This window comes from Myotis myotis, unplaced genomic scaffold (genome assembly GCF_014108235.1).
Source record: "Myotis myotis isolate mMyoMyo1 unplaced genomic scaffold, mMyoMyo1.p scaffold_m19_p_6, whole genome shotgun sequence".
In the NCBI taxonomy this organism is placed as follows: domain Eukaryota; kingdom Metazoa; phylum Chordata; class Mammalia; order Chiroptera; family Vespertilionidae; genus Myotis; species Myotis myotis.
In genome coordinates, this window is record NW_023416368.1 from 87,632,843 (window position 1) to 87,659,101 (window position 26,259).

Below are 26,259 nucleotides of genomic sequence, written 5' to 3' on the forward strand. Positions count from 1 at the left end.
CCACATTCATCATGGCGGCGATCTCCGGCTACGTCACTTCCGCCAGCGACCGGAAGTACAAAGCACTGCGACCATGGCGGCCTCGAAGGTGAAGCAGGACATGCCCCCGCCCGGGGGCTACGGCCCCATCGACTACAAACGGAACCTTCCGCGCCGGGGACTGTCGGGTCAGTGTCCGCCTGCGCCGTGGTGTCAGGGTCGGGGCCCCCGGAGCGCCGCGGCGGGGGCGGGGCGCTGGGGCGGCTGACAGGCCTCAGTCTACCTGCGGTGCGAGGAGAGGCGGAGTCTGGGTATACACAGCGTCCGTGGTAACGATAACTGCTGTAATTTGTCGAGCGATTACCAATTCCTTTAATTTCTCCTCCTAACAGCCCAGAAGTCGGTCCTGGTAATTATTTCCTTTTCACAGTAGGTTAAATTGAGGTTAGTTTGGCCTGAACCCCTAGCCCTCGGCCACGCTTCTGTTTTACAGGTGGAAAAACTGAGGCCCGAGAGAGGCTGCGACCTCACCCGCAGGGCCACCCAGAACAAGCTGGGGTCAAAACCCGGAACACCGAAGGAATTTAAAAGATGTTCTTTGTGGTGGTTCCTCGCTGGTGCTCCTCACTCGTAGGATGTCCCAGGAATATGTTTTCTTAAGTTTTTCAAACGTTTTAAGTAACATTTTAACATTCGTGCCTGGCCAGTGTCACTAGTGGTTGAGCAGTCGACGCATTAACCGGGAGGTCACAGTTCCATTCGGGTCAGGGCACATGCCAGGGTTGCGGCTGGGTCCCCAGTGTGGGGCGTTTAGGAGGCAGCCCATCAATGATTTTCTCTCATCATTGATGTTTCTGTCTCTCTCCCTCTCCCTTCCTCTCTGAAATCAATAAAAAAAATATTTAAAAAAAATTTTGTTGGGTTCATCACAGAAAAATGTAAGAGAGAAAGTAAAAGATGCTCATACTTCACACCCAGGATTAACAAAGAAATACAAAGAAATTTAAAACAAGTTAATTGTGAATACATTAAAATCTGCATATAGCCCTAGCCGGTTTGGCTCAATGGCTAGACCGTCGGCCTATGGACTGAAAGGTCCCAGGTTCGATTCCGGTCAAGGGCACGTGTCCAGGTTGGGGCTCCATCCCAGTGTGGGCATGCAGGAGGCAGCCAGTGATTATCTCTCATCATTGATGTTTCCATCTCTCTCCCTTCCTCTCTGAAATCAATAAAAATATTTTTTTTTAATCTGCATATTATGGTTTAATAAAAAAATTCATGGGCATAGTAAAAAAAAATAATAATTCAGGTGGTAGAAAAGTTGTCTATTGATAATTCAAGCCCTTCCCCTCCCCTTGGCTTTTATGTATCACAGAACAGAGATTGGAAAACTTTTTCTATAAAGAGCCAGATAAAAATTTTTTTTTTATAAATATATTTTATTGATTTTTTACAGAGAGGAAGGGAGAGGGATAGAGAGTTAGAAAGACCGATGAGAGAGAAACACCCATCAGTTGCCTCCTGCACACCCTCTACTGGGGATGTGCCCGCAACCAAGGTACATGCCCTTGACCGGAATCGAACCTGGGACCCTTGAGTCCACAGGCCGATGCTCCATCCACTGAGCCAAACCGGTTCCGGCCAGATAAATATTTTATGCTTTATTGGCCAGATTGTCTCTATCCACTGCTGCTGCTTTTTTTTTTTTAACAGCTGTTTACAAATCTAAAAGTGTTCTTAGTCGGAGGGCCATACAAAAATAGGTTAAAGATAGATTTGACACCACATGGGCACTCAACTCATCCTAGAGCACCTTGAACGAATCTGAGTCATAACAACCAGGCCAGTGCACCCCTCAGGTGTGCTGTATAAGGTCTGTGTGACCAGCCCTTGGGTCTCCTTGGGCCCTCCCCACTTGGCATCTTTTTTTTTTTTTTTACCTACTGACACACCCTTTATACCAGGGGTTCTCAACCTGTGGGTCACGACCCCTTTAGGGGTCGAACGACCCTTTCACAGGGGTCGCCTAAGAACATTGGAAAACACATATATAATTACATATCGTTTTTGTGATTAATCGCTATGCTTTAATTATGTTCAATTTGTAACAATGAAATTGGGGGTCACCACAACATGAACTGTATTAAAGGGTCGTGGCATTAGGAAGGTTGAGAACCACTACTTTATACCTTTATACTAATCCTCTTCCTATTCATAGTGCAGCGGGCTCTAAATGCCATTGCCTGGAGTTGGGTCTCCTAATCACATCCCTTTTACATGACTTTCATTGTAACACATACAAACCCACCCCAGTATTTCCTGGCTGCAGAGGTGTGAGGAAGATACCCCTTCCGTTGGTGTGGTCTTTGCATATGCTCTTGCATTCATTCATTAACTGTTGAGTGTGCACATGGCTGTGGGCCTTGTCTTGAATTCACTGTCATGTCACGCCTGAATTTCCTGTTGTAGTGAGTGGTGGGGCCTAGGTTAACCAAGACCTGTTTTGCTAGGGAGGGCCTGAGTGACCTCTCTGAGGAGGAGTTCCTCAGATGGATGGAACAGCGAGTGCAAAGACCCTGTGCTCTGTCCTGTACCCACTCTCATCCTCTGTTGTCATGGGCCTCCTCTAGCCTTGCCTCTTTTGAGCCTGACACTGTGGCCCCAAGCCTGGCACCTCTTTCCCTGGACCACTCACCACCAGCATCCCTGAGCATGCCAAGCTGGCTCAGGCTGCCTTTAATCCCTGCTGCTCCTAAAGTGACAGCTACCCCCACTTCTCCTCATCTCTCACACCTAGCACTACCCTGACAACCACTAATCTGCTTTCTGTCTTTATGGATTTGCCTCTTCTGGACATTTCATATTAATGAAATCATTCACAATGTATCCTTTTGTGTCTGGTTTCTTTCAGCATGGTGTGTTTTGGGGGGGGAGGGGGATACTGGGGTGGCTGCACAACTCAGGGCCTCAGGAGAGGCCAGAACTCAGAAGGGGGTCCCCCCCACTTCCTCCCCAAAATCCCCACTCTCTCTCCCCCTGCAGTCTCTCAGCCAAACTCTCAGCATGGCGTTTTTAATGATCATGTAGCATGTGTCCGTGCTTCATTCCTTTTATGGATGAGTAATGATCTTGTATTGATGGGCCACATTTGTGTTTCTGCTTTTCTCCTGTTGTGAGCAGTGCTGCTGTGAACATGTGTGTAAGAGTGTCTATGTGGCATATGTTTCATTTCTCTTAGGTGAAATTTCACCTGGGAATGTCATTGCTGGGTTATGGTGACTCCACATTTCACATTTTAAGGAACTACCGAACTGTTTTCCACTTTGGCTATACCATTTTATGTTCCCATCTGCAGTATCTGGGAGTTCAAATTTCTTCACATCTGAACAACACTAATTATTTATTATTTTTTTGAGTCTCACCATCCCAGATGGTATTTCATTGTGGTTTTAATTTGCATTTCCTTGGTGACTAATAGTATTGAGCATTTTTCTTGTGTTTACTGGCCATTTGTATAGCTTCCTTAGAGAAATGTCTAAATCATTTACACATTTTAAAATTGGGTTATTCATCTTTTTATCATTGAGTGTGGTTTTTTTATAAATATATTTTTGCTGATTTCAGGGAGGAAGAGAGAGGGGGGAGAGAGAGAGAGAAACATCAATGATGAGAGAGAATCATTGATGGGCTGCCTCTTGCATGCCCCACACTGGGGATCAAGCCCTGACTCCTGACCCCTGACGAGGAATCAAACCGGAACCTCCTGGTTCATCGGTTTGAACCACTGAGCACGCTGGGCTATAGTTGAGATTTCATGGTTCTTTATATATTTTGGATACCATTCCTTTATCACAGTGGTTCTCTTCTGGCCCTTTAAATACAGTTCCTCATGTTGTGACCCAACCATAAAATTATTTTCGTTGCGACTTCATAACTGTAATATTGCTACTGTTATGAATCGTAATGTAAAAATCTGATATGCGGGATGGTCTTAGGTGACACCTGTGAAAGGGTCTTTCAACCGCCAAAGGGGTCGCGACCCACAGGTTGAGAACCGCTGCTTTATCAGCTACATGATTTGCAAATACTTCCTCCCATTCTGTGGGTTGCCTTGTCAGCTCATTAATGGTCTCATTTGCAGCACAAAAGTTTTTTATTTCAGTGAAGTCCAATTCATCAATTTTTTTCTTTTGTCTCTTGTGCTTCTGGTATTTCATCTAAGAAACCATTGTCTCATCCAAGGTCACAGAGACTGACTCCTCTGTTTTCTGAGTTTTATCGTTTTAGTTTTTTACATCAAAGTCTTTGATCAATTTTGAGTTATTTTTTTGTGTGGATGGGAGTAGGAAGGAGGACACTATTCTTTTGCATGTGGCTGTCCAGTTGTCCAATTTGCTGAAAAGACTATTCTTTCCCCGTTGAGTTGTCTTGGCACCCTTGGACAGATTCAATTGGCCATAAATGTGAGGGTTTATTTCTGGACTCCCAGCTCTTTGCCAGCGATATACATGTCTGTCCTTATGCCAGTGCCACGCTGTTCAGCACACACAGCTGTGTGATAAGTTTTGAAATTGTGAAGTGTGAGTCCTCATATTTTGTTCTTCTTTTTCAGAATTGTTTTGGTTATTCTGTTCCCTGGCATTTCCATGTGAATTTCACGATGCTAGTCAATTTCTGTCAGATTGGGGGGGATGGGTTGGGATTCTAAGGAGGCCTGTGTTGAATCTACCTCATTTTGGAGAGTGCTGCCATCTGAACAGAATGTTAAATTAAGGTCTGATCCATAAACACAGGATGCGTTTCCATTTATTTCAGTCTTGGTTGCCCATGGTCCACACAGCCTTCCGGGCATGCCCCTCGTTGGCCTTTCCCATCATACTGGCAGCTCCAGAAGCACAGACATCACCTGCCCAGGGCCTGGGGTCTGGGCCTCGTAGCCCTTAGTGAGGAAGAGATGAGTTAGAGCTGCGTCATCATAAAGGCATCCTGAGTCCTGGAATTTATCTTGCAGATGGACTCACACTTGGGTGCCAGGTATGGTGGCAAAGGATTTTCATAGACTGTCTAGGTCTGTCCCTGGGGTGAGGTCAGAAGGGGAGGCCTCTGGGCCTTTCTGCAGCTATTGAAAAGAATGAGGCAGCCCTGATGAAACGCCTTCCACTGGTGGCCAACTGTCGAGTGTGCTGGGAGGGGTCCTGTCTCTAGAGCAGGGGTCGCCACCAGTGGACCACTGGTGGTCTGAGAGGTCTGAAAGGTTGGCGACCGCTGCTCTAGAGCGCCTCACTGACCTGAGCTGGTGTTTTTAACAAGTTGAACTAGGGGAGAAAATATGGAGCCAGTTTCTCATGTTTCTCCAGGTCCAGCAGAGGTGCCTGATGAGGCTTATGTCCCAACTGAGGTGAAAAAGAAAGACACCCCCTCCCCGCCCCCTTTTCTCCCCATGAGGCCCAGGGAGCAGCATCGTCCTTTGCTTACTAGACCTTTACTAGGTGTTGACTGGAGATTGACCTAGCTGAGCTTGTCCATTTGTCACAGCAGCCTGGAGGCCTGGCCAGAGAAGAGACCATGCTCGAAAGATAAGGGGGTGCAGGGCCAGCCAGGCCCCAGGTGTCTGGGACTCCCTGAAGACCCTAGCAGGCCCACAACCTGTCAGTCAGGATTACAGTGGATGCCTGCTGGAGCTCAGTAAATATTCATAACAGCCTGTTCCCTTGGGTTTGGACAGGGGGTGGGTGTCTACGCTGCTGGGCCAGGAGCAACACCCAGGAGGCCAGGGGGCGGGTGGCAACCCCTGAAGGGCACAGCCTGCCTCTGGTTCACGAGGAAGGCCCTGTGAGCAGCATGCAAGGAGGTGGCCCAGGCAGCTGGGAGCTACCATGGAGCTGGAACCATCAACCATCTTTGAGGGGCTGGCTGGCTGACTGGGAACCAAACAATCTCCAGGAAGATTGCGCTGCCAGGGCCATCCAACCATAAACATAGACCTTTGAGTCCTCCTGCAGTCCCTGCCCAATCTATACCTTCCAGAAACCCCAGCATGGGGGCAGAGGTGGTGCTGCTGCCACAGTCTTGCCTATGAGAGAGAAGCTGAGGCTTCTTTGGTGTCCCCTGCCTGCAGACATGATAGAGAGTGGTCTGCAGCTGTGGAAGAGGGAGTGTCCAAGGAAGCAGGCCAGTGGACATTCCACAGAGAAAAAAATAGTCTGAAGAAATGCGAGCCATCTCTGGGAGGGGGTCAGGGCACTCTCACCCTCTCCATCGTCTGTATTTCTGGGGTTATTTGTCTAGCGAGTGGATATGCCTCATGAGAAGAAATGACCAGGGTGGCCTGTTCAGCGTGCAGGTGCTGAGCTGGTGCTCCTCTCCCCACAGGCTACAGCATGTTCGCGCTGGGCATTGGGGCCATGATCTTTGGGCACTGGAGTATGATGAAGTGGAATCGTGAACGCAGGTAGGCCCCGTGCAGGTGAGGGTGGGCATGTGCCTGTGGACTTGGTATACACTGGGGCCCCTCATCAACCCCCAGGTCTGGGGGACCCAGCAAATCCATATTTGGATTTTACCTTTAATGATTGACTAGTAAGCAAAGAGCTTGCCTCCAGGTGTTCACCAGGCACCCCTTCAGCCTCTGCCACTGGGGACTCGAGGGTGTCCAGGTTGTCCATGGCAACCAGGCAATAATGATATGGGGGCATGGAAAGCAGATCATGCAAGACAGTGGCCATGCCAGCCATGCAGGGCCTGAGGGGCCAAGACCTACCATGGCCTCACTTCAGACTCCAGTCACCTCTGAGCTCATCTGATTCCCTGCCAGGTGGCTCCTTGTCATTAGCCTCTTGACTGGCTGGGCTCTGTCATATGATCTTAGCATCCCCGACTCGGCCAGGAATCTCTGAGGATGGTGCTAGAGAAGGCTCAGCTCGTGGAGGGTGCTCCACATTATTGAGTATACTCAGGAGCACCTGATGGGTGCTGGATGCTAGGGCCCCTGTGTTGGACAAGCAAGACCAGGCCCAGCCTCCTAGGGGGACACAGTAGTGACCACAGTGTGGCTGTGATGGGGGCAGTAGCCTGGGGATTGGGGCCAGGAGAGGGGTTGAAGTTCATCTACCCCTTCCTTGTGCCTCTATAAGATTTCTGGTGATGAGGGGATATGGCCAGAGGCTACTCCCTGGGACACAATATGGCTCGCTCTCCCCACCCCCTAGCACAGGCAGGGCTGGGGCTTGGAAGATGCTGAAAAACAGGGAGAAGAAGAATGCCCCAATGTTATTTTGAGATGAAGGGGACATGGTTTTGTAAGGCCCATAACCCCATGATGAACACTTTCCTTCCTTCACTGCAGTTACAGACTTGGGCTATTTTTAGGATTTAAAAAAAAAAAGTTCTTTAATTGAAAAGAAAATGTGAAGCCAGCAATCTTGTGGACCAATGCCTGCTTGCTGAGTTCCCCATCTCGGGCTCCTGGTGGACGGAGCCTAGTGTCCAAGCTCTATCCTGCTTGCTCACCTCTCCCCCAGCCACCATCCCCGTGCATCACCCTGAATGTCCAGGGGCCACATCGTCTGCCTCCCTCCCTGTCCACCCTAATCTGATCCAAGTATTGGTTTTGGGGTTTCACAGGCGCTTGCAGATCGAGGACTTTGAGGCCCGCATCGCACTGATGCCGCTGTTGCAGGCAGAGAAGGACCGAAGGTGAGACCGCCAGGGTCCGGAGGTCATAGGCCTGAGTGCCCCCAGCTTGCGGCTCGGGGACACAGCCAAAATGCACATGGGGACTGGCAGCTGCATCCTTGCACACAAACTGCTGTCATCCTTGGAGAGGGCCCTAGACAAAGTGGAGACCAAGGGGGCGAACGGGAAGGCTTTTCTGCAAGAAGGGGGTGTTGGGGCTGGGCAGGAGAATAGTAAGAGTTTGCCAGGGAGCCAAGCTGGCGTGGTTCAATGGTTGAGCATTGACCAGGAGGTCACTGGTTTGATTTCCTATCAGGGCATACGCCCAGGTTGTGGACTTGATCCCCAGTGTGGGGCATGCAGGAGGCAGCCGATCGATGATTTCTCTCATCATTGATGTTTCTATCTCTCTCTCCTTCTCCCTTCCTCTCTGAAATCAATCCTATATAATAAAAGCCTAATATGCAAATCTACTGAATGGCAGAATGACCGGTCGCTTTGATGTGCAATGACCACCAGGGGGCAGACACTCAATGCAGAAGCTGACCCCAGCCTGCAGGCCCCAGGCCAGCCAAGGCGGGTGCCAGCGGGGGGCCCCCCCGATTGCCCTGCAGATTGGCCCTGATTGCCGGCCAGGCGTAGGGACCCTACCCATGCACGAATTTCGTGCATAGGGCCTCTAGTAAAAATATATTTTTTAAAAAAAGTTTGCCAGGGAGAGGAAGGGAAAGAAAGAGGTCAATGTGTGCAGAGTTGGAAGTGGCAGGAGATGACTGGAGGGGGAGTAAGGGGAGGGTCTGATAGGTGCATTAGGCAGGGGTCCCTTGGGGTACTCAGGCCTGTCCCCACCTCCCACTCCATCCTTACAGGGTCCTGCAGATGCTTCGGGAGAACCTGGAAGAGGAGGCCATCATCATGAAGGATGTGCCCAACTGGAAGGTGGGTCCCCTGTAGGGAGGGCAAGGGTCTAGGCCACTGCAGAAGTGCAACCTTCCACAGAAAACCTCTTTGAAGCCCAGAGAGGCAGTGGGTGCTGGGATTGAGGGGAGGAAGGCAGCAGCTTCTGACACAGTGGCCAGTACCCCCACCTGTACCTGCTTTCCCCTCAGGTGGGCGAGTCTGTGTTCCACACAATGCGCTGGGTGCCCCCCGTAATGGGTGAGCTGTATGGACTGCGCACCAATGAGGAAATTGTCAACGCCACCTATGGCTTCGTCTGGTACACGTAGGGAATGCCGCTGGACCTCGCCCCCTGCCCATGGAGTGAATAAATGTTCTGGAGACCTGCCTGCCTGTGTCCCAAGGACTGAGTGACTGGGGGAGGGAGGGCTCCACTGGGTCACACTCCATGTGGGGACTCAGGGACTGGGCCTGGAAATTCAGCAGAAAACGCCAAGCTGGGTGACCTTAAAAAACACACATAAGCTTCCCCTGGATCCACTACCAGCCCCGGATTCCAAAATATGCCTTGACTGCCCTACCTCTGCTGAAATTCTGCTTGACTGCAGCCCACCCCTCCAGGGATGGATAGGGGCCTGGAGAGGAGCAGGGGCAGGCGGCAGAGGCGTGTCCCCTACTCCCAGGCCGGGACCCATAGCAGGTGTGACCGACCCATCACGACCCAACTCTGCCCCTCCAGACTTCAAGGGCATCTGGGCGTCCTTACATCCCGCCAGCAGCCGTGCTTCTGCCACAAAAGAGTTAAGTCCGCCTGCGACCAGCGACCAGTGCCCTAGCAAAGCGCCTTCACGGCGCCTCTTGATTGGCGGGTGGGAGTGGGCGGGGCCTGCTGAGGGACAGGCTTTAAAAACGGTGCCTGCCCGGCTGCCGCTGCCCGCACAGGCTCACCTTGGCCATGATCGGTGCGGCCAGCCGAGACCCGGCGGAGGCGCCCGAGGATCGGCGTTTCCTCAGGTCAGCGGGGATAGGGATACCGGGACCCTGTGTGGGGAAGGGGCACGGCCAAGGGGGGTAATGGGGAAAGGAGCATGGCTGGGAGCGGGCCGGGGCCGGGGGAATCCGAGGCCCACCCCGCCTTTCACTGGAGACAGCCTGCCGCTTCCCGCCTTTGACGCTGCATTGCCAGGGAAACGACAGTCGCAGCAAACCCGCTCCATGAATTATTCATCATCACTGCTACTCGCTCCTCCATACCCTTTACCCCACCCGGGCCCACCTCCCCTTTCCATCTCCCAGGTACCCTGGAGCCCCCATCTCAACTCTTACTCTCAGCTCCTCAAATGCTTACACACACCCCCACACACACACACACCCATGGTGATCCACCTGCTATTACCACCTTGTCTAGACAAGGAAACAGGTCTCGGGAGGGGAGCCACTGCCTGAGCCAAGGCTAGGGCGATTTTTGAACACCTGGGCCACTTGTCGGGGGTCTGGAGCCAGCAACTATGGCAGTCTCACCTTGTTCTGAGTCATCCTGTGTGACAGGGGACACCAAGCAGGGCTGGAGAAAGCCAGATTCATTTCACAGAAGTCTGCCCATTGATCAGTTTCTCTTCTCAGGGCAGATATTGTCAGATGTCCAGATTCTGGCTGCTATCCAGATTCAGCTGTAACACCCAGCACATCCCAGGCAGGGAGAGATGAATGTTCCAGATACAAGCAATGGCCTCATCTGGCATGGGGGACAGTGGAGCACCTCAAATGCCAATTGAAGAGTGATGGGGCTCTGTGGGGTGGGTGGTGGTAGAACCTAGTGAACTAGGGGAGAGGAGGCAATGAGTTTAGAGACATAATGGGGGGCATGTAGGTATGATGAGGAATTTAAATATTCTCTGCATACTGGGGAGCCTTAAGAAGGTTTGCAACGGCATGATATGATCTGGTATTCAAATTTTCAAAGTCCCCGTCTTAGGTGGTGTGGAGTTTGGGGGGCATGAGACTGCTGTTGGCAGCCTGGTGGGCAGTAGGGGCAGGCTGGTGAGAAGAGACATGAGGGTGGAGAGAAGCAGACGGAGCCGAGAGCACAGGGAAGATCTGGCATGGTCATCCTGGCCTCGTGGCTTCACCTCCAAAAGAGAGCCCTCCAGCCTGGCTGGCGTGGCTCAGTGATTGAGCATCAGCCTGTGAACCCAGAGGTCACAGTCCATTCCCAGTGTGGTGGGTATAGGAGGCAGCCAATCAATGATTCTCATCATTGATGTTTCTCTCTCTCCTTCCTTCCTCTCTGAAATCAATAAAATATATTAAAAGAAAGAAAGAAACCAATGTTCTTTTTTGTGTTGTGTTTTTTTAAAAAAAAAAACACAACACAAAAAAACAAAACAAGAAACAAAAGAGCCCCCTCCTGGAAGCATTTTGGAAGTTCCCTTTGAAACCAGGTCACCTCAGCCCTTCTGGGGCTGGCGGGAAATCCTGGGCCTCGAATTCCTTCTCATCTGGCGGGTAGGCTGGGGGGACAAGAGGAACTCTCATAACTGAGGTGCCTCCCCCTACCCCTGGTCCCACATGGCTCTGCCCTGATTCCCACTCATACCCTACCCATAGCCTCCACCTCAGGATCCTAGCCTAGACCACCCTCTTCCTATGGACTCCCCATTATCACTCTAATGCAGCCGTGGGCAAACTACGGCCCGCGGGCCGGATCCGGCCTGTTTGAAATGAATAAAACTATTGAAAAAAAAGACCGTACCCTTTTATGTAATGATGTTTACTTTGAATTTATATTAGTTCACACAAACACTCCATCCATGCTTTTGTTCCGGCCCTCCGGTCCAGTTTAAGAACCCATTGTGGCCCTCAGTCAAAAAGTTTGCCCACCCCTGCTCTAATGGCTGGTGAGCCAGGAAGATAATTTTCCAAATGGTGATGAGATCAAAGCTTTGGGACAGAGGAAGAAGAGGAATGGGTGATCCTCCACCCTTCTCATCCCACTCTCCCACTCTCCTGTGAGGGCTGCAGGCAGAGCTGTCACAAGACGAAGGTGGAGAAATAAGCCATGTTCCCGAACACCCTTCCCAGGAGCTGGGCTGGCCTTCCATGCCAGGGATGGGTTTGCTCTTATTTAGCCCCACCGTGAGCTCCTTTCCCACCTGGTACTTCAACTTCATCTGACATTGGCTGAAGACAAGTTAGGGGTTGAATCTGGCTCTGCTGCCATCTCAGGGCATGTGACTTCCCTGCCCTCAGCCTTCATCTCCCCCATCTATGTGGGCCCCCAAAGTATGTATTCTGTTTCTCTCACTGCTCCAGCCACACTGGTCTCTCTCCTGTCCCTCGAACCTGCCAAGCTCTTCCACCAAGAGGCCTTGGCCCTTGATGTTCTTGCCACCTGGATTATCTACCATCGTGCACCAGGCCAGCTCCTCCAGGAAGCCTTCCCTGACTCCCCATCCCACAGCAGTCCTCATTTCCTACCTCTGCCCCTCCTGCTTGCTTGGCCTATTCACACTGCAAAATTGGCTGGAAGGTTGTGGTTTTCCTACTCACGGAATGAAGGAGGAGATCTAGGATTCATCCCAAACTCCTGCCCCATGTGTAGACCTCCTGCTGCTGCTTTGTTCATACTCTGTTCGTGGCTCTGCAGACAGACACCAAAGGTGGAAGTCTGTTTCCCCACTCTTCTGGCATGACCAGGGGCCACCCTCTTGGCTTCTCTGAATTGTTTTTCCAACTCTCTGGGCCTAGTTCTATTGCTATTATTATTATTATTTTAATTGCATGTGCTTTTTACTTTTCTTATTTTTTTAGATATGTTATTATTGATTTCAGAGAGGAAGAGAGAGGGAGAGAGAGTTTGGAACATCAATGATGAGAGAGAATCATTGATTGACTGCCTCCTGCACGCCTCCTACTGGGGACTGAGCCTGCAACTGGGACATGTGCCCTTGATTGGAATTGAACACAGGACCCTTACAGGCCGAGGCTCTAGCCACTGAGCCAAACCCGGTAGGGCCCTAGTTCTATTATTGTTGTTGTTATTACCCTCTCTAGGGTGTGCTGAACTGGGGGTAGATGCTACTCCTCAGCAGGAAGGTCCTGCCAGCTGCCCATCCCGATTCTGGAATGAGGAACACCTGGTCTTCAAAGCCAGCTCTCCCTCTCTGCCACCACCAAGTCCAGGCCCTTTGGAAGGCCCTTAAGCAAGGGCCAGCCACCTTGGTCCCTGCTGTTAGAAGTGCCCAACACTTGGTTTAACACTCTGCCATCACCATCTTGAAATTCTTAATTTTGAACAAGGGGCCCCACATTTGCATTTTGAATTGGCCCTTAAAATTAATCGAGCCCATCCCACCTTCACTTTTGCAGAGGAAGCAAGGCTTGGAAAGATGAAATAGACCCCAGTCACCAGCAAGCCAACTCCGTAGTAGGGTTTTGTCTCAAGCGAGTTGGCTCCATCTCCCCAGGCACAATTATTTGAGTTTTACAACTATCTTTGAAGAGGGTCACATCCAACCTCCCTAAGCGAGCTGTCAAACGCCTCTGCAGCCTTCACACACCTCCCTCAGTACCCCGTCCCCCGCTCCCAGTCCAGTCAGTACCCTCCAGTGTCCTGGAGCTCAGTCAGTGACTTCCTCTGCCTGAAGTCCACCCAGCGCCCCCATCAGTCCTTCAGGCTCCATGCCTCCTCCTGGGTTCCTCCACCTTGGGGGCTGGGGGCCTCTGGGTGGGACTCAGTCCTCCGTGTGTAGGAAGAACAGAACCAACATGCGCCACCACGTGCTTCCTCGCCCACCAGAGGGCGCCGGCTCACCAGGCTTCGGCTCAAACCTCCAGCTGCCTGCCCGGTTCCATTCAATCGCTTGAGCATCGGATGGGGAAACAGATTGGGGTTGGGGGAGGGGGGGCACCAGAGACTGGCTCGGGACATTGGTGGGACATTTCTGCCTCCATATGAGCCTCTGCCTCCATCTCTCTGTGTCTCTAAGCGTCTCTCCCAACTCTGTCCCCCAGCACGGAGGAGGCAGCTGCTCTGGAACGGGAGCTGCTGGAGGATTATCGTTTTGGGCGGCAGCAGCTGGTGGAGTTATGTGGCCATGCTAGTGCTGTGGCTGTGACCAAGGTACCTAACCCCTGCCCCTTGACCTTGACCCCAGCCAGACGACCAGCCTACCAGAGCCAAGATCTATTCTAGCTGCATGACCCCCATGGCCCAGGGATTGGGAAGCATAGCTGTGTCTGGCTCTGGGGCAAACCCTTGAGGTGTTTGCAACGAACTGGCAAATTATAGCAACGATAATACTACTATCCGGTGCTTTGCCCCAAGTTACCTCTGAACAAGAGTAATAAACTGACACCAGTTAATAAACAAACTCCTTAGAAAAATGCCCTATAGTCAGGGCTCCAGTGTATAATCCTTCTCCTCTTCCTCCCCTTTTTCTCTTATTACCACTGTCTATTTTTTTTAAACTCAATATTTTTCTCTATGTGAACTCAATTTTTTTTTTACTTCAATGTTTTTATTTCCAAATGAAACATATCCTGAGTGAGGTGCCCAAAAGAGAAAGAAATGGAGAAAATCTAAGTCACAGAAGCAAAGCCAGTGTAGTAAACTCGTTTCGTTTTTGCCCTGAAAGCCCCAGGTACATCCAGAAGCCCCTTGGTCTCAGCCAGTGAGCCAGTGTCACCCTCCCTGACTCTGGTGTTATCGGTTGCAGGCCTGGTCAGTGTCAGTCAGGACCTCAGACCTTGGGGAGGAGACTGAAAAATGGAATAAGTTCCCCTCTGTGTGGTTGAAGGTTAGAGTATGGCCAGGCCCGGTGGAGTCAGGGAGAGGCCCCATGAGACTGTCCAAGCTTCTATATAATAGAGGCAAACGAGGCTGGGAGAGGAGAGGGGGCCGATGACAGAGTCAGGGTAGGCTGGGACTCTACCACCAGCACGCTTAACTGCTGTATTAAAGAGAGAGAGAGAGGGATGCACAGGCCCACAAAGATGAGTCTGAGAGAGAGAGAGACAGACTGAGACAAGGAGAAAGAGACTAGACTGAGAGACACGGAGAGAGTCTGAGAGATACTGAGAGACAGGGAGGTGAAGACAGGCCAGTGGAAGGAGACAGCGGGAGAGAGACAGGGCATGGCAGGTTGGAAAAGTACCTCCCCACCAACTATGGGGCCTCTGGGAGGGCCTGGAAAATGGGTGGGGGAGAGGAAGCCACTGCAGTGGAAAAAGGTGGAAGAATGTCTGCAACTCAGGCCGAGAATAAACAAACCACAGTCCAGGCTCTTGGGCTCTCAATGGTGGCTGGAGACATGCTTTCCTGTTCTGGCTTGGCAGATCCTCTGCGTCTCCAAGGAGGAAACTGAGGCCCCAAGTGGCCCAGCCCCTCACCCATATTGCTCCCAAGCCGCGTCCCTGCCTCTCCCTGGGGCCTCAATTTCCCCACCTGATCAAGGAGGGATTCCAAGCTACGTGCCTTTGCCTTTGCTGTGCCCCTACCAGGTGTTCCCCTTGCCTGCTCTCTCCCGGAAGCAGAAGACGGTGCTGGTCGTGTGCGGACCGGAGCAGAATGGGGCGGTAGGGCTGGTCTGTGCCCGGCACCTGCGGGTGTTTGTGAGTAGCAAGGACCCCCTTGGTGTCCCAGAGTCACTCCCCATTCTGTCCCTGCAGAAGTCACTTCCTCCTCTTGGTAGTGTTCCAGGGGAACATTGAGACTGGACAAGTTACAGAATAAGCCCAGTGCTTGCCCCAGGTAGTGCTGCCTGGTACCAGGTCTGGAGGCTTGGCAGAGCCCCTAAAAGCTTGGGCAGCCCCCACACTGACCCTTTCCTGCCCCCTCCTCACCCCCCCCCCCAGGAGTATGAACCGACCATCTTCTACCCCACACGTTCACTGGACCCGCTGCACCAGGACCTGACCACCCAGTGTGAGAAGATGGACATCCCCTTTCTGTCCTATCTGCCCACAGAGGTCAGCACTCCTTGACAACAAGGGGCAGGTGGGGGATGGTGCTCCAGGGCTGCCCCTCACCTCGCCTTCCCTCCCAGGTCCAGCTCATCAATGATGCCTACGGGCTGGTGGTGGATGCTGTGCTGGGCCCTGGCGTGGAGCCCCGGGAGGTCGGGGGCCCCTGCACGCGTGCGCTGGCCACACTCAAGCTGCTGTCCATCCCCCTCGTGAGCCTGGACATTCCCTCAGGCATGCCAGGTGGAGGGGGGTGCGTCAGGGCCTGGGAGATCTGGGGGGCCCCTGTTCTCCAGCTTTTGTGACCCAGTTTGTCTGCCTACTCTGAGCCTCAGTTTCCTTGGGGATGGATTGTGCACCCTGGGTATGGCAGAGGGCCATGTCCATCCCTCAGATGGGGACACTGAGGTTGTTGCCCAGGTGATCCTGCATCCTCTCCCCACCACGCTCAGCCCAATGTGCCCAATGCCCACCCTGGCCCAGTCACCAGGCAGACGTGAGCTCACTCAGCAAAGGCCTCGCCCGTCCTGGCCGCCGCCCTATGCCTGTTGGAGCCATTAGGCCACGGGCAGACGGAACAAACAGCCGCTGGCCAGCCGGACCCTTCACAGGGGTGGCCGAACTCCGAGGGACGTCCCCTGGCTTGCAAGACCTCAGGGCCATCTCAGCAGGGTGCTGAAGAGCAGGGGTGGGGTGGGGTGGCTATGAGGAGGTGGGCTGTCTGGTATGAGGGTGGAGGCTAGGATCATAGAAGGACATATTAAAGTCAGAGGGGAGAGGCCTTTAGTTAATGGTTCCAGACTCCAGTCAGAGGCAGGAGAGAAGGCAAAACTCCTCGTCTAAAGGTGGAGGTTCATTTCAGAGGTGGCAGAGGCTATGAACCAATGAGTGAGGTGGTGTGGTCTTGCCAAGTAAAAAGGCAAGATACAGCATGAGGGTGAGGCAGAGGTGTCAGATCAGAGGGAGGAGTACTGGGCAGAGGGTGGAGGATCAGTGCTCAAGTTGGGTGGGGAAGGAGGCACTTCCTGTCAGAGGCAAGAACCTGGGACAAGGAGGTCACATAGGAGAGGCTTGCTTGCGGATGGAGGAAAAAAGTCTGTCCTTTGAGTGGGGATCTGGCCAGAGAGTGGAGGCTGCCTGGGAAGTCTGGGCGGAAAGAGGTTCTAGTCTAAGCGGGGAAGCTCAGGATTGATAGGAAGGGAGATGTGGGGATAGACGCCAGAAGAGGCACGAGTCTGACCAGGAAAGGGCAGCAGCTGGAAATGATGCAGTCTGCAGGCAGAGGCTGAATCAGATGGAGGAGGACGATTGGGTAGCAGGGTGGGAGGAGGGGCAGAGAAGTATGAGGGCTCTGGCCAGAGGGGGAGGGAAAACATCTCCAGTGAGGGAAGGAGACTGGTCTGAGGGTGGAGGCTCCGTTCTTTGGGGAGGCAGGTCTGATCAAGACACTGTCAGAAAGCAGAAGCTGGGACGCTCCTCTGAGAGTGAGCACCCTTCCCAGCTCCTGATCTCCCCTCCCTCCCCTCCTCCCTCAGGCTGGGATGCGGAGACCGGCGAAGACTCCGAGGACGGCCTGCGGCCGGACGTGCTGGTGTCACTGGGTGCGCCCAAGCGCTGCGCTGGCCGCTTCTCCGGGCGCCACCACTTCGTGGCTGGCCGGTTCGTGCCCGACGACGTGCGCCGCAAGTTCGCGCTGCGTCTGCCGGGGTACACGGGCACCGACTGCGTGGCGGCGCTGTGACCGCTGCCCGTGCCCGCGCGGCCTGGACGTGCCCCAATAAACACACCTCCCACCACCTCCTGGCTTCGCCTCCTCTGTGCGCCGCGGGGGGGCAGGCTCGGGGCGGCCCCAGGCGGGAGGGGTGGAGGGCGGACGGGGAGCGGGACTTCCCGCTGACCGCCGTAAAGGGGAGATTCTGGGACTTCCAGCCGCTCCGATGGCCTAAGGCCACTGGATCGAAGTTGGACTCCAAGGAGGATTTCTGGCCTCCCGAAGCGTGAAGGTTCGGGTAGCTCCAGGCCCGATTCCAAGACGCACTGCCCACCGGCAGCTGGGGACCCAACGTGGAGAACGGAGGGGGGTGGAGGGAGGGACTTCCAGCCGGCGACCAGGCGCGCAGGCCATTCCGAAGGCGGGGGCGCAGCCGAACGCACCGAGGGGGGGCGACCCGAGCGGTGGCTCACACACACCACCCGGGGCAGAGAAGTTTGGCCCGGGCGGGACCTGGGCGGGGCGGGCCGGGGCGGGGCCTGCGGTCGCGTCCCGCCCCCACCTTCAGCCCCCGCGGCCGCCAGACCCGCAGGAGTCCGACCCGAGCGCGCGGCGGAGCCCGGACCCTCCCTCGGACTCTCGGACCCGGCCATGGCATCACTGCCACCCCTGCTCTGCCTCTGTGTCGCCGCCGCGCACCTGGCGGGGGCCCGAGGTGAGGCGTCCCCAGTCCCCAGCCCAGCCCCACAGGCGCCTGACGTCTGGCGGGGGGCCTGGCATACCCCCCGCGTCTGGAGAGAGAACCCAGGGACCCTCGCTTCCCCACCCGGGGGTGGAGGGAGTGAGAGGGCACCTGGGAGACGAGCCCAGGACCGCCTGGGCGAGAAACAGACCTTCCCCACTTTCTTCTCTCGTCCAAGAGACGGCAGGGGCGCTCGCAATGTGGATATGAACTAGGCTATTCTGGGTCCCGGTGACCGTGGGTACCTATCTCAACCTCAGCCCCAGCGCCTGGACCCTGGATCATCTGGTCCTGGCCTCTCTTACCCACCCCCTCCTTCTTCCACACACAACTCCCATTCAGAAAAGAAAGTCTCATCTCTGCAACACTCGGTGGAGGGGGAATGGGGCCCATTGAGACTGAGGCTTCAAGAGGGAAGGGACTTGTCTGAGGTCACTGCCCAGCCCAACTCGAGGCCTGAGAAGCCAGGCTCAATTCCAAAGACCTCCTGCTGGCAGCATGGGCCCCCAGTGCAGATGGAAGGTAGAGTGAGGGAGCAACTTCCAACAGGCAAATGCACAAAGGGGAATGCGGCTCAACCCGAGGGCAGAACACATCTAGGGGGAGAACTTGGTCTGGGGAGGAGCGTGGACAGACTTCCAAGGGAGGTAAGAATCAGGTTGTTTGTCAAGGAGGAAACTGAAGAGGGATGGTGGTAGGATGGTGGGACCACCTGCCCATGGACCTGGGGCTTTGGGTCAGAGGAGGCCTCCTGGAGGATGGGGTGCTGCAGTCCTTGGGGTCGGCCAGAGCTGGGCTCTGGCTTCTTTTTTTAAAAAAAATGTTTTGTTGATTTTTTACAGAGAGAGGGAGAGGGATAGAGAGTTAGAAACATCGATGAGAGAGAAACATTTATCAGCTGCCTCCTGCACACCCCCTACTGGGGATGTGCCCACAACCAAGGTACATGCCCTTGACTGGAATCGAACCTGGGACCCTTCAGTCTGCAGGCCGAAGCTCTATCCACTGAGCCAAACTGGTTAGGGCTGTTCTCTGGCTTCTAAGAGCCTCGGTTTTCTCCCCTGTGAAGTGGGGATGATCATGGCAGCACCTTGCATAAAAAGAACTCACAGGGATTCCCGTCAACGTTCCTTCCTCCCTCCCACTCCTCATCTCTTCCACAGGCACTACCCTTATTGAGGAGCCCACGGAGACCATGTGGGGCCTCGAAGGTCCATCGCTGCACCCTGGCCAGCCCTCGCCAGCCCTGGAGGACTGGGAAGGTGAGTTAGCCAGGGTCCAAACCCTGGCTGTGTTGTGGACTGTTGTGTAGGCTCTGGCTGGTGGGGACATATGAGGAGGGGACACGAGCTGGGTGAAGAGCCCAGTGCCATTCTGGACATGACAACCTCTGGAAGTGGTGCCCCAAGAGGTCTGTTAGGAGCAGGGAGGTGAGAATCGGGTTGTTTGTCAAGGAGGAAACTGAAGAGGGATGGTGGTAGGATGGTGGGACCACCTGCCCAGGCCATACAGGAAAGCAGGAGTTCTGGAGCCTGTGTCTCTGGTTCCCAGGCCAGGAACGTTCTATTTGATTGCTCTTGAACCAGAAAAGGATTCTGGGGGGTTGATATGGGAGGCCAGCCCCTTCCCACCCGTGGTGGGTTCAGTGAGCAAGGCCCGGGCTGGCACTAACAAGAAGCTCCCAGGCAGTGGAAAGCTACAGCTCAGGCTGGTGTCAGGCAGGCCTCTCCAGCGGCCTTCATATCTCGCCTCACGTGTTCTGAATTCTGAGGGTGAGGACAGGTGAGACCGTGGCAAGATCTCTGCGTGCACTGATGCGCCAGCTCAGGCACCGGGCAGCCTTCCGGCGACCCCTTCACAGCTCCTTCTGCTTTGGAGGGCTCTGCATCCGGGTGGGGCCGGGTGGTTGGGGCTAACCCGGTGCTGCTCACTCACTGGGGCGGGAGGGGAGGACTCCCACTTAGCACGTGAGGCCCGTAGCAGGCAGATCGGGCCCGACTGGCCTCGGCCCGGGTCCAAGTGCCTATGGTCCCCACAGAGGCCAGCGAGTGGACGTCCTGGTTCAACGTGGATCACCCGGGCGGCGAGGGCGACTTCGAGAGCCTGGCTGCCATCCGCTTCTATTACGGGCCGGCGCGCGTGTGCCCGCGGCCGCTGGCGCTGGAGGCGCGCACCACGGACTGGGCCCTGCCGTCCACAGTCGGCGAGCGTGTGCACTTGAACCCCACGCGCGGTTTCTGGTGCCTCAACCGCGAGCAGCCGCGCGGCCGCCGCTGCTCCAACTACCACGTGCGCTTCCGCTGCCCTCGCGGTGAGGGCGGGGCTTCGAGGGGCGGGGAAGCGGGGTGGGCGGGGGTCCCAGGTTTTTGTGCATTTAGGCTCTGGGGCGGGGGAGGGGCGGGTCCTTCAGCAGCAGGGCCCCGGCACAGGGCAGGACCTGATGAGGGCGCAGCTTCTGCAGGGAGAGCTGGGTTTAGCTTGGGCCCCAGGTCGGGGGCAGGCAGGGGCCCCGAGGAGCACATCTCCCTCTCGCTGCCTTCACTTGTTCAGCTCCGTCCTGTGCCGGAGTGTTTTGAGTCCACAACGTGTTTGAGACGCAGGTGGAACAGCAGGTTAACCTCGGGGAGGGAGGGGAGGAGGTACCTCAACTGCACCTTTGACAGTGCGCCTCGGGGAGCCTTGGCGGGGGGGGGGGGTGGGGGGCAGTGGGCAGGGCTTCTGCTCGGAGCACTGCCCTTGGGTGCACGTGGCGGGGGAGTCTTCCGGTCCCACACTGTCAACAGCTGTTCAAGATGCAGTCCCGAGGGTGGGCGGCCGCCTGACCCTCCCCATCGCCCTCCCTGCAGAGGCCGCGTGGGGAGCGTGGGGCCCGTGGGGTCCCTGTTCAGGGAGCTGCGGGCCAGGTCGTCGTCTGCGCCGCCGCCGCTGCCCAAGCCCCACTGGGGATGCATGTCCCGGGCGCCCCCTGGAGGCACAGAAGTGTGTGCGGCCTCGGTGTCCAGGTAGGAGGGGCAGGGCCGGTAGAGGGACGAACCTAGAAGGGAGGGGCTCGTTTGGTGGAGCCTGGTGGGCGGGACCAGGATTAAATAGGCGAAGCCTGGAGAAGAGAGGCGGGGCCTGGGTGCGGGGGCGGGGCCTGGGGAGCCCAGACTCGGTTCACAAGGAGCTTGGCCCTGCCTTTCCTTTTGGCTCCTCCTCTCGAGGATCATTGGTGAATGTGTACAGGTGAGCATCCCGTGTCGCGTTCAGGCCTGGGTGCATCTGAGGGGGCGCTTCCCCTGTGCGCCCGGCCGAGTGTGGGGATGTCCCCGTGGACACGGACACACACAGACGCGTTTGGGGGCTACACACGCGGCATTCGCAGCCCCTGCCTGTCCCACACGCCCACATGGGCACGTGCTCACACCCTGGCAGACACGATACCAGGCCTTCCCAGAGCCAGACACCAGGCCAGCCAGGAGGCGACTGGAAATTCCGATCCGGCCTGGCTTCACAAACACGCGCTGGAGACTGTGCCGGCAGAGCCCGCAGTCGGGTGGGGGAGCAAGATGGCCAATGCGGTGGTGGGGTCCCCACCCTACCCGCCTGGCTCTGCTCTCCCTGTGGCGTCTCTGCCCTGAAGTTTCCAGTGGAATTTTCCATTTGGTGGAGAAACCGCCGTGTTGGGAGGGGAGGGAGATCTTCTGGGCTCAAGACCCAGCCCCTTGCTGGGCCCCCAGCCCCCGCCTGGACGTTTTCTCTCATGCTGGAAGGAGTCACCTCCCCTGTTCCCTCCCAGGGCATCTTCCTCACCCCTCTGGACCTCAGATCCCTCCCCCTGTCCGGCGCTGACCACTCAGCCCCATCCTCCCTTCACACTAGGGGCTGCTCTAAGCAGGGCTATGCGGAGGCACCTTTGCTGTGTAGGCCCTTCTGCCCTCTGCCTCCCTGTGTCCTCCAGGGTGCAGCCCCAAAACGTGTGGATGCCCCAATCACATCCTCCTGGGCTCAGTGGTCACTCCATCTGGCCGGCCGCTACCAGGGGCCAAGGTCTCCCTGAGAGACTGGCCTGGCACTGTGGCCACCAGCGATGCCCATGGAACCTTCCGGATGCCTGGAGTCTGTGCCAGCAGCCAGACCAACGTCAGTGCCCAAATGGATGGCTTCTCTGCTGGTACGGCCCAGGCCCAGGCCAACAGCTCCGTATCTGCTGTGGTCACTATTGTTCTTGATAAGTTAGGTAAGTGCCTTGTGGCAAAGGGGATCGAGAAACTGGGGAGGAAGTTCTGGGTGACGCCAAGCACTTGGGATTGGGGCGGTGTGATAAGTCAAGGTTACTGGGGGAAGAAATGAGATGTGATGCAGTCATTGAAGGCGCGGGGTAAGACAGAGTTGCAGAGAAGCATTAAGATGGGCAGCATGTTGAGCAGAGTGGGGTGAACTGACTTGGGGGAATAGGGCGTCCCTAGAAGGAGAGGATGGACCCTACTCTTGGGAAGTGTCATTGGGAGAAGTTGGGATGGGGCAGTGCCCTGACCCTTGCCACCTTTGCCCTCAGAGAAGCCCCACCTGGTGAAGCACCCCGAGTCCCGAGTGCGAGAGGCAGGCCAGAATGTGACCTTCTGCTGCAAAGCCTCAGGCACCAAGAAATACTCCTGGTGAGTGCCCTGACCCGTGTTCAAGGGCCCCATGCCAGCTTTGGTATTGGATTGGATTTCTCATGGTATCTTGTGCCTCACAGACCTGGAGGGAGCTGCTCTGCCTCCTCCCTGGGCTGTGTTCTGGGTGGGGACGGTGTAGGCCCACACCTGTGCCAAGGGCCCCCATGGTGTTGCCCGCCCACCACCCAGGTTTCACAACGGGACCCTGCTGGACAGGCGAGAGCACAGGTATGGGGCCCACCTGGAGCTTCGGGGACTGCGTCCAGACCAGGCAGGCACCTACCACTGCAAAGCGTGGAATGACGCGGGCTCTGTGCTCTCTGGTGCTGCTGAGCTCATCGTGCTTGGTGAGCACCCTGCCACCTCCCCCAGCAAGTCCTAACTCAACCTCAAACGGAGCCCCAATGGCAAACTGATTTTGGACCTTGCTGAGTCTGATCCCAAGCCCCCACTGATCCCCTGACCCCAGTCCAAGCCCCCACCCTTGGCCTCTAATGGAGTCCTCCCCTTACCCTGATCTGGCTGGTTTCTTGCTCTCCAGCTCCGGGACAGCCAGCCTGTGACCCCCAGCCTCGTGAGCACCTGATCAAACTCCCCAACGACTGCAGTCAGCCGGGCAGTGGCCCCGCCTATCTGGATGTGGGCCTCTGCCCTGACACCCTTTGCCCCGGCCCAGCAGGCTCTGGCCCCAGGTGTGGGGATGCAGGCTCCCGGTGCTGCTCCGTGCGCCGCCTGGAAAGCAGGCAGATCCACTGCTCCAGCTACGTCCTTCCTGTCAAGGTGGTGGCCGAGTGTGGCTGCCAGAAATGTCTGCCCCCTCGCGGGCTGGTCCGGGGCCGTGTGGTGGCCGCTGACACAGGGGAACCGCTGCGATTTGCCCAGATCCTGCTGGGTCTCGAGCCCATCGGCTTTACCTCCTACCAGGGCGACTTCACCATCGAGGTGCCCCGCTCTACCCAGCGCCTGGTGGTGACTTTCGTGGAACCCAGTGGCGATTTCATGGACGCTGTCAGGGTCCTGCCTTTCGACCCTCGAGGCGCTGGTGTGTACCACGAGGTCAAAGCCATGCGGAAGAAATCCCCCGTCATCTTAGATGCCAGCCAGAGCAACACGCTCCCCCTGGGGGAGCTGGAAGACGCGCCTCCTGTGGGCGAGCTGGTCCTCCCACCTGGAACCTTCCGAACGGCCGACGGAGAGCCCTACTTGGGGCTGGTGGAGGCCCGGGTGACCTTCGTGGATCCCCGAGATCTCACCTCGGCGGCTGCCGCCCCCAGTGACCTGCGCTTTGTGGACAGTGATGGCGAGCTGGCCCCACTGCGCACCTACGGCATGTTCGCGGTGGACCTCCGGGCCGCCGGCTCCGCCGAGCAGCTGCAGGCCGGGCCCCTGGCCGTGCGTGTGGCCGCCGGCCAGATCCGCATGCCGGGCCACGTGGAGGCCCTCCAGCTCTGGTCGTTGAACCCCGACACCGGCTTGTGGGAGGAGGAGAGCGGCTTCCAGCGCGAGGGCTCGGCGGCCCCCCGGGTCCGCCGGGAGGAGCGCGCCTTCCTCGTGGGCAACTTGGAGATTCGCGAGCGGCGTCTGTTCAACCTGGACGTGCCCGAGCGCCGCCGCTGCTTCGTGAAGGTGCGCGCCTACGCGAGCGACAAGTTCTCCCCCAGCGAGCAGGTGGAGGGCGTGGTGGTCACGCTGGTCAACCTGGAGCCGGCGCCCGGCTACTCCTCCAACCCCCGCGCCTGGGGCCGCTTCGACAGCGCGGTCACGGGCCCCAACGGAGCCTGTCTCCCCGCCTTCTGCGACGCGGACCGAGCGGATGCCTACACAGCCCTGGTGACGGCCACCCTGGGCGGGGAGGAGCTGGAGCCCCCGCCCTCCCGGCCGCGCGCGCTGCCGGCCACCGTGGGCGTGGCGCAGCCCTACCTGGACAAGCTCGGGTACCTCCGCACCGACCACGACGACCCTGCCCTGAAACGCAACGGCTTCCGCATCAACCTCGCCAAACCCAGGCCTGGCGACCCCACCGAAGCCAAAGGCCCAGTGTACCCGTGGCGCAGCCTGCGGGAGTGCCAGGAGGCCCCGGTGACTGCCAGCCACTTCCGCTTCGCGCGCATGGAGGCCGACAAGTATGAGTACAACGTGGTCCCATTCCGGGAGGGCGCGCCAGCCTCCTGGACCGGAGACCTCCTGGCCTGGTGGCCCAACCCACAGGAGTTCCGGGCCTGCTTCCTCAAGGTGAAGGTCCAGGGCCCGCAGGAGTACATGATCCGCTCCCACAACGTGGGGGGCAGCCACCCACGCACCCAGGGCCAGCTCTATGGGCTGCGGGATGCCCGCAGCGTGAGAGACCCCCAGCGCCCTGGAATGTCTGCTGCCTGCGTGGAGTTCAAGTGCAGTGGGATGCTGTTCGACCAGCGACAGGTGGACAGGACGCTGGTGACTATCACACCCCAGGGTAGCTGTCGTCGTGTGGCCGTCAACGGGCTCCTTCAGGATTACTTGGCCCGGCACCCCCCACCCGCTCCCGCTGATGACCCAGCCACCTTTGCCATGCTGGCCCCGCTGGACCCTCTGGGTCACAACTACGGCGTCTACACGGTCACTGACCAGAGCCCAAGGCTGGCGAAGGAGATCGCCATTGGCCGTTGCTTCGATGGCTCCTCTGACGGCTTCTCCAGGGAGATGAAGGCTGATGCAGGCACAGCTGTCACATTCCAGTGCCGGGAACCAGTGGCGGGCCGGCCCAGCCTCTTCCAGAGGCTGCTGGAGTCCCCGGCAACAGCACTTGGTGACATCCGAAGGGAGATGAGTGAGGTGGCCCAGGCACAGGCCTGAGCTGAGGGTCTCCTCCGTACCCTCCAAGGCAGGGCCTGGCAGTGACCTGGGCCCCAGCCTTGCTCCTCTGCCTTGCTCCGGACTTCTCTGTCCCTGGGGAGTCTCACCCCCTTCTCCAGATGCCCACTGCTCAGAATCCAGAGTCAGGGGCAATGGTGGAAATGCCAAGAAGGTGATTATTGCTGAGAGACGCTAAATGGAGCTCGAGTTCATCCTGACCGTGGGAGCCAGCATCCCGGAGACCTTCAAGGCTGGAGGGAATGGCTCCCAGATCACATGCTCTGATTTCAATTATATTTTGACTCTGATTTCAAATATTCTGCCCCTTGGGATTTCTGACCTTCGGCCTCAAGACCCCTGTGTGTCACTGAACAAGGTGCTTTATCGGGTCCTCTGCCTCAAGCTTTGTTCTGGGGGTTATTTATTGAAACAAAGCCTGTGGGTTGATCATGGGGGTGTCTGGGGAGTCCAGGCCCAGTGAAGGTCTGGGAAAGGGGCTTCTTGGTTCTGGGGTTGGGGGACACAATTCTCATGTTTGGTGCTTGGAGACCTTCAGGGGGTTGAGGCAGGGAATCAATTAAAGATGCTTCATTTCCAACTCATGGTGTCATTCTCAGGGAGCGAAGGATGGAGGCTACGGCTGCCAGACTCAGACAAGCTTGGCAGAAACGTAACTCCCAGTACACAAGGACATTCATGTGCAAACAGCTCAGGTGTCCCCACAAGGCCCTGGATGTGCCTCTCATAGGCGTGTGCGCCCCCCCACCCCCAGGATGAGGCATGCAGAAGTGTGTCTGAGACACGTGTGTGCAGAGCTG

At 56.4% G+C, this 26,259-nt stretch overlaps 3 protein-coding genes across 5 annotated transcripts; all 3 read left to right on the forward strand.

Annotated features, from left to right (window-relative positions):
- The first annotated feature begins 13 nt into the window (after positions 1–13).
- NDUFA13 (NADH:ubiquinone oxidoreductase subunit A13) lies at positions 14–8,941 on the forward strand. The gene is made up of 5 exons (XM_036313329.1): positions 14–167; positions 6,352–6,430; positions 7,603–7,674; positions 8,523–8,592; positions 8,763–8,941. The coding sequence occupies exons 1-5, from the start codon at positions 74–76 to the stop codon at positions 8,880–8,882; spliced, it is 435 nt and encodes a 144-aa protein (XP_036169222.1). The 5' UTR covers positions 14–73; the 3' UTR covers positions 8,883–8,941.
- Positions 8,942–9,091: 150 nt separating this feature from the next.
- Positions 9,092–17,312, forward strand: YJEFN3 (YjeF N-terminal domain containing 3). Of its 3 annotated transcripts, XM_036313325.1 has the most exons (6): positions 9,092–9,567; positions 13,567–13,675; positions 15,055–15,165; positions 15,409–15,522; positions 15,600–15,750; positions 17,052–17,312. In XM_036313325.1, exons 1-6 carry the CDS (start codon positions 9,509–9,511, stop codon positions 17,255–17,257), a joined length of 750 nt encoding a protein of 249 aa, XP_036169218.1. In that variant the 5' UTR covers positions 9,092–9,508; the 3' UTR covers positions 17,258–17,312. The 3 variants fall into 3 exon arrangements, with proteins under 3 accessions (XP_036169218.1, XP_036169220.1, XP_036169219.1); XM_036313327.1 differs by lacking the exon at positions 15,600–15,750; XM_036313326.1 differs by lacking the exon at positions 15,055–15,165.
- A 566-nt stretch (positions 17,313–17,878) lies between these two features.
- On the forward strand, positions 17,879–25,993 carry CILP2 (cartilage intermediate layer protein 2). Its single transcript, XM_036314061.1, is given in 8 exon segments — positions 17,879–17,942; positions 19,133–19,231; positions 20,008–20,280; positions 20,816–20,971; positions 21,910–22,188; positions 22,507–22,606; positions 22,799–22,956; positions 23,151–25,993. Coding segments are annotated over 8 exon segments (3,465 nt in total). The 3' UTR covers positions 25,487–25,993.
- Positions 25,994–26,259: the final 266 nt, after the last annotated feature.

What these genes read in the sequence shown, in the direction of transcription:
- NDUFA13 (XM_036313329.1), top strand. Translation starts at nt 74, where the DNA reads ATGGCGGCCTCGAAGGTGAAGCAGGACATGCCCCCGCCCGGGGGCTAC. An exon ending in CAGGCAGAGAAGGACCGAAG is followed by an intron (nt 7,675 to 8,522) that starts GTGAGACCGCCA and finishes CCATCCTTACAG; the next exon opens with GGTCCTGCAGATGCTTCGGG. An exon ending in AGGATGTGCCCAACTGGAAG is followed by an intron (nt 8,593 to 8,762) that starts GTGGGTCCCCTG and finishes CTTTCCCCTCAG; the next exon opens with GTGGGCGAGTCTGTGTTCCA.
- YJEFN3 (XM_036313325.1), top strand. Translation starts at nt 9,509, where the DNA reads ATGATCGGTGCGGCCAGCCGAGACCCGGCGGAGGCGCCCGAGGATCGG. An exon ending in GTGCTGTGGCTGTGACCAAG is followed by an intron (nt 13,676 to 15,054) that starts GTACCTAACCCC and finishes TGCCCCTACCAG; the next exon opens with GTGTTCCCCTTGCCTGCTCT. An exon ending in GAGCCTGGACATTCCCTCAG is followed by an intron (nt 15,751 to 17,051) that starts GCATGCCAGGTG and finishes CTCCTCCCTCAG; the next exon opens with GCTGGGATGCGGAGACCGGC.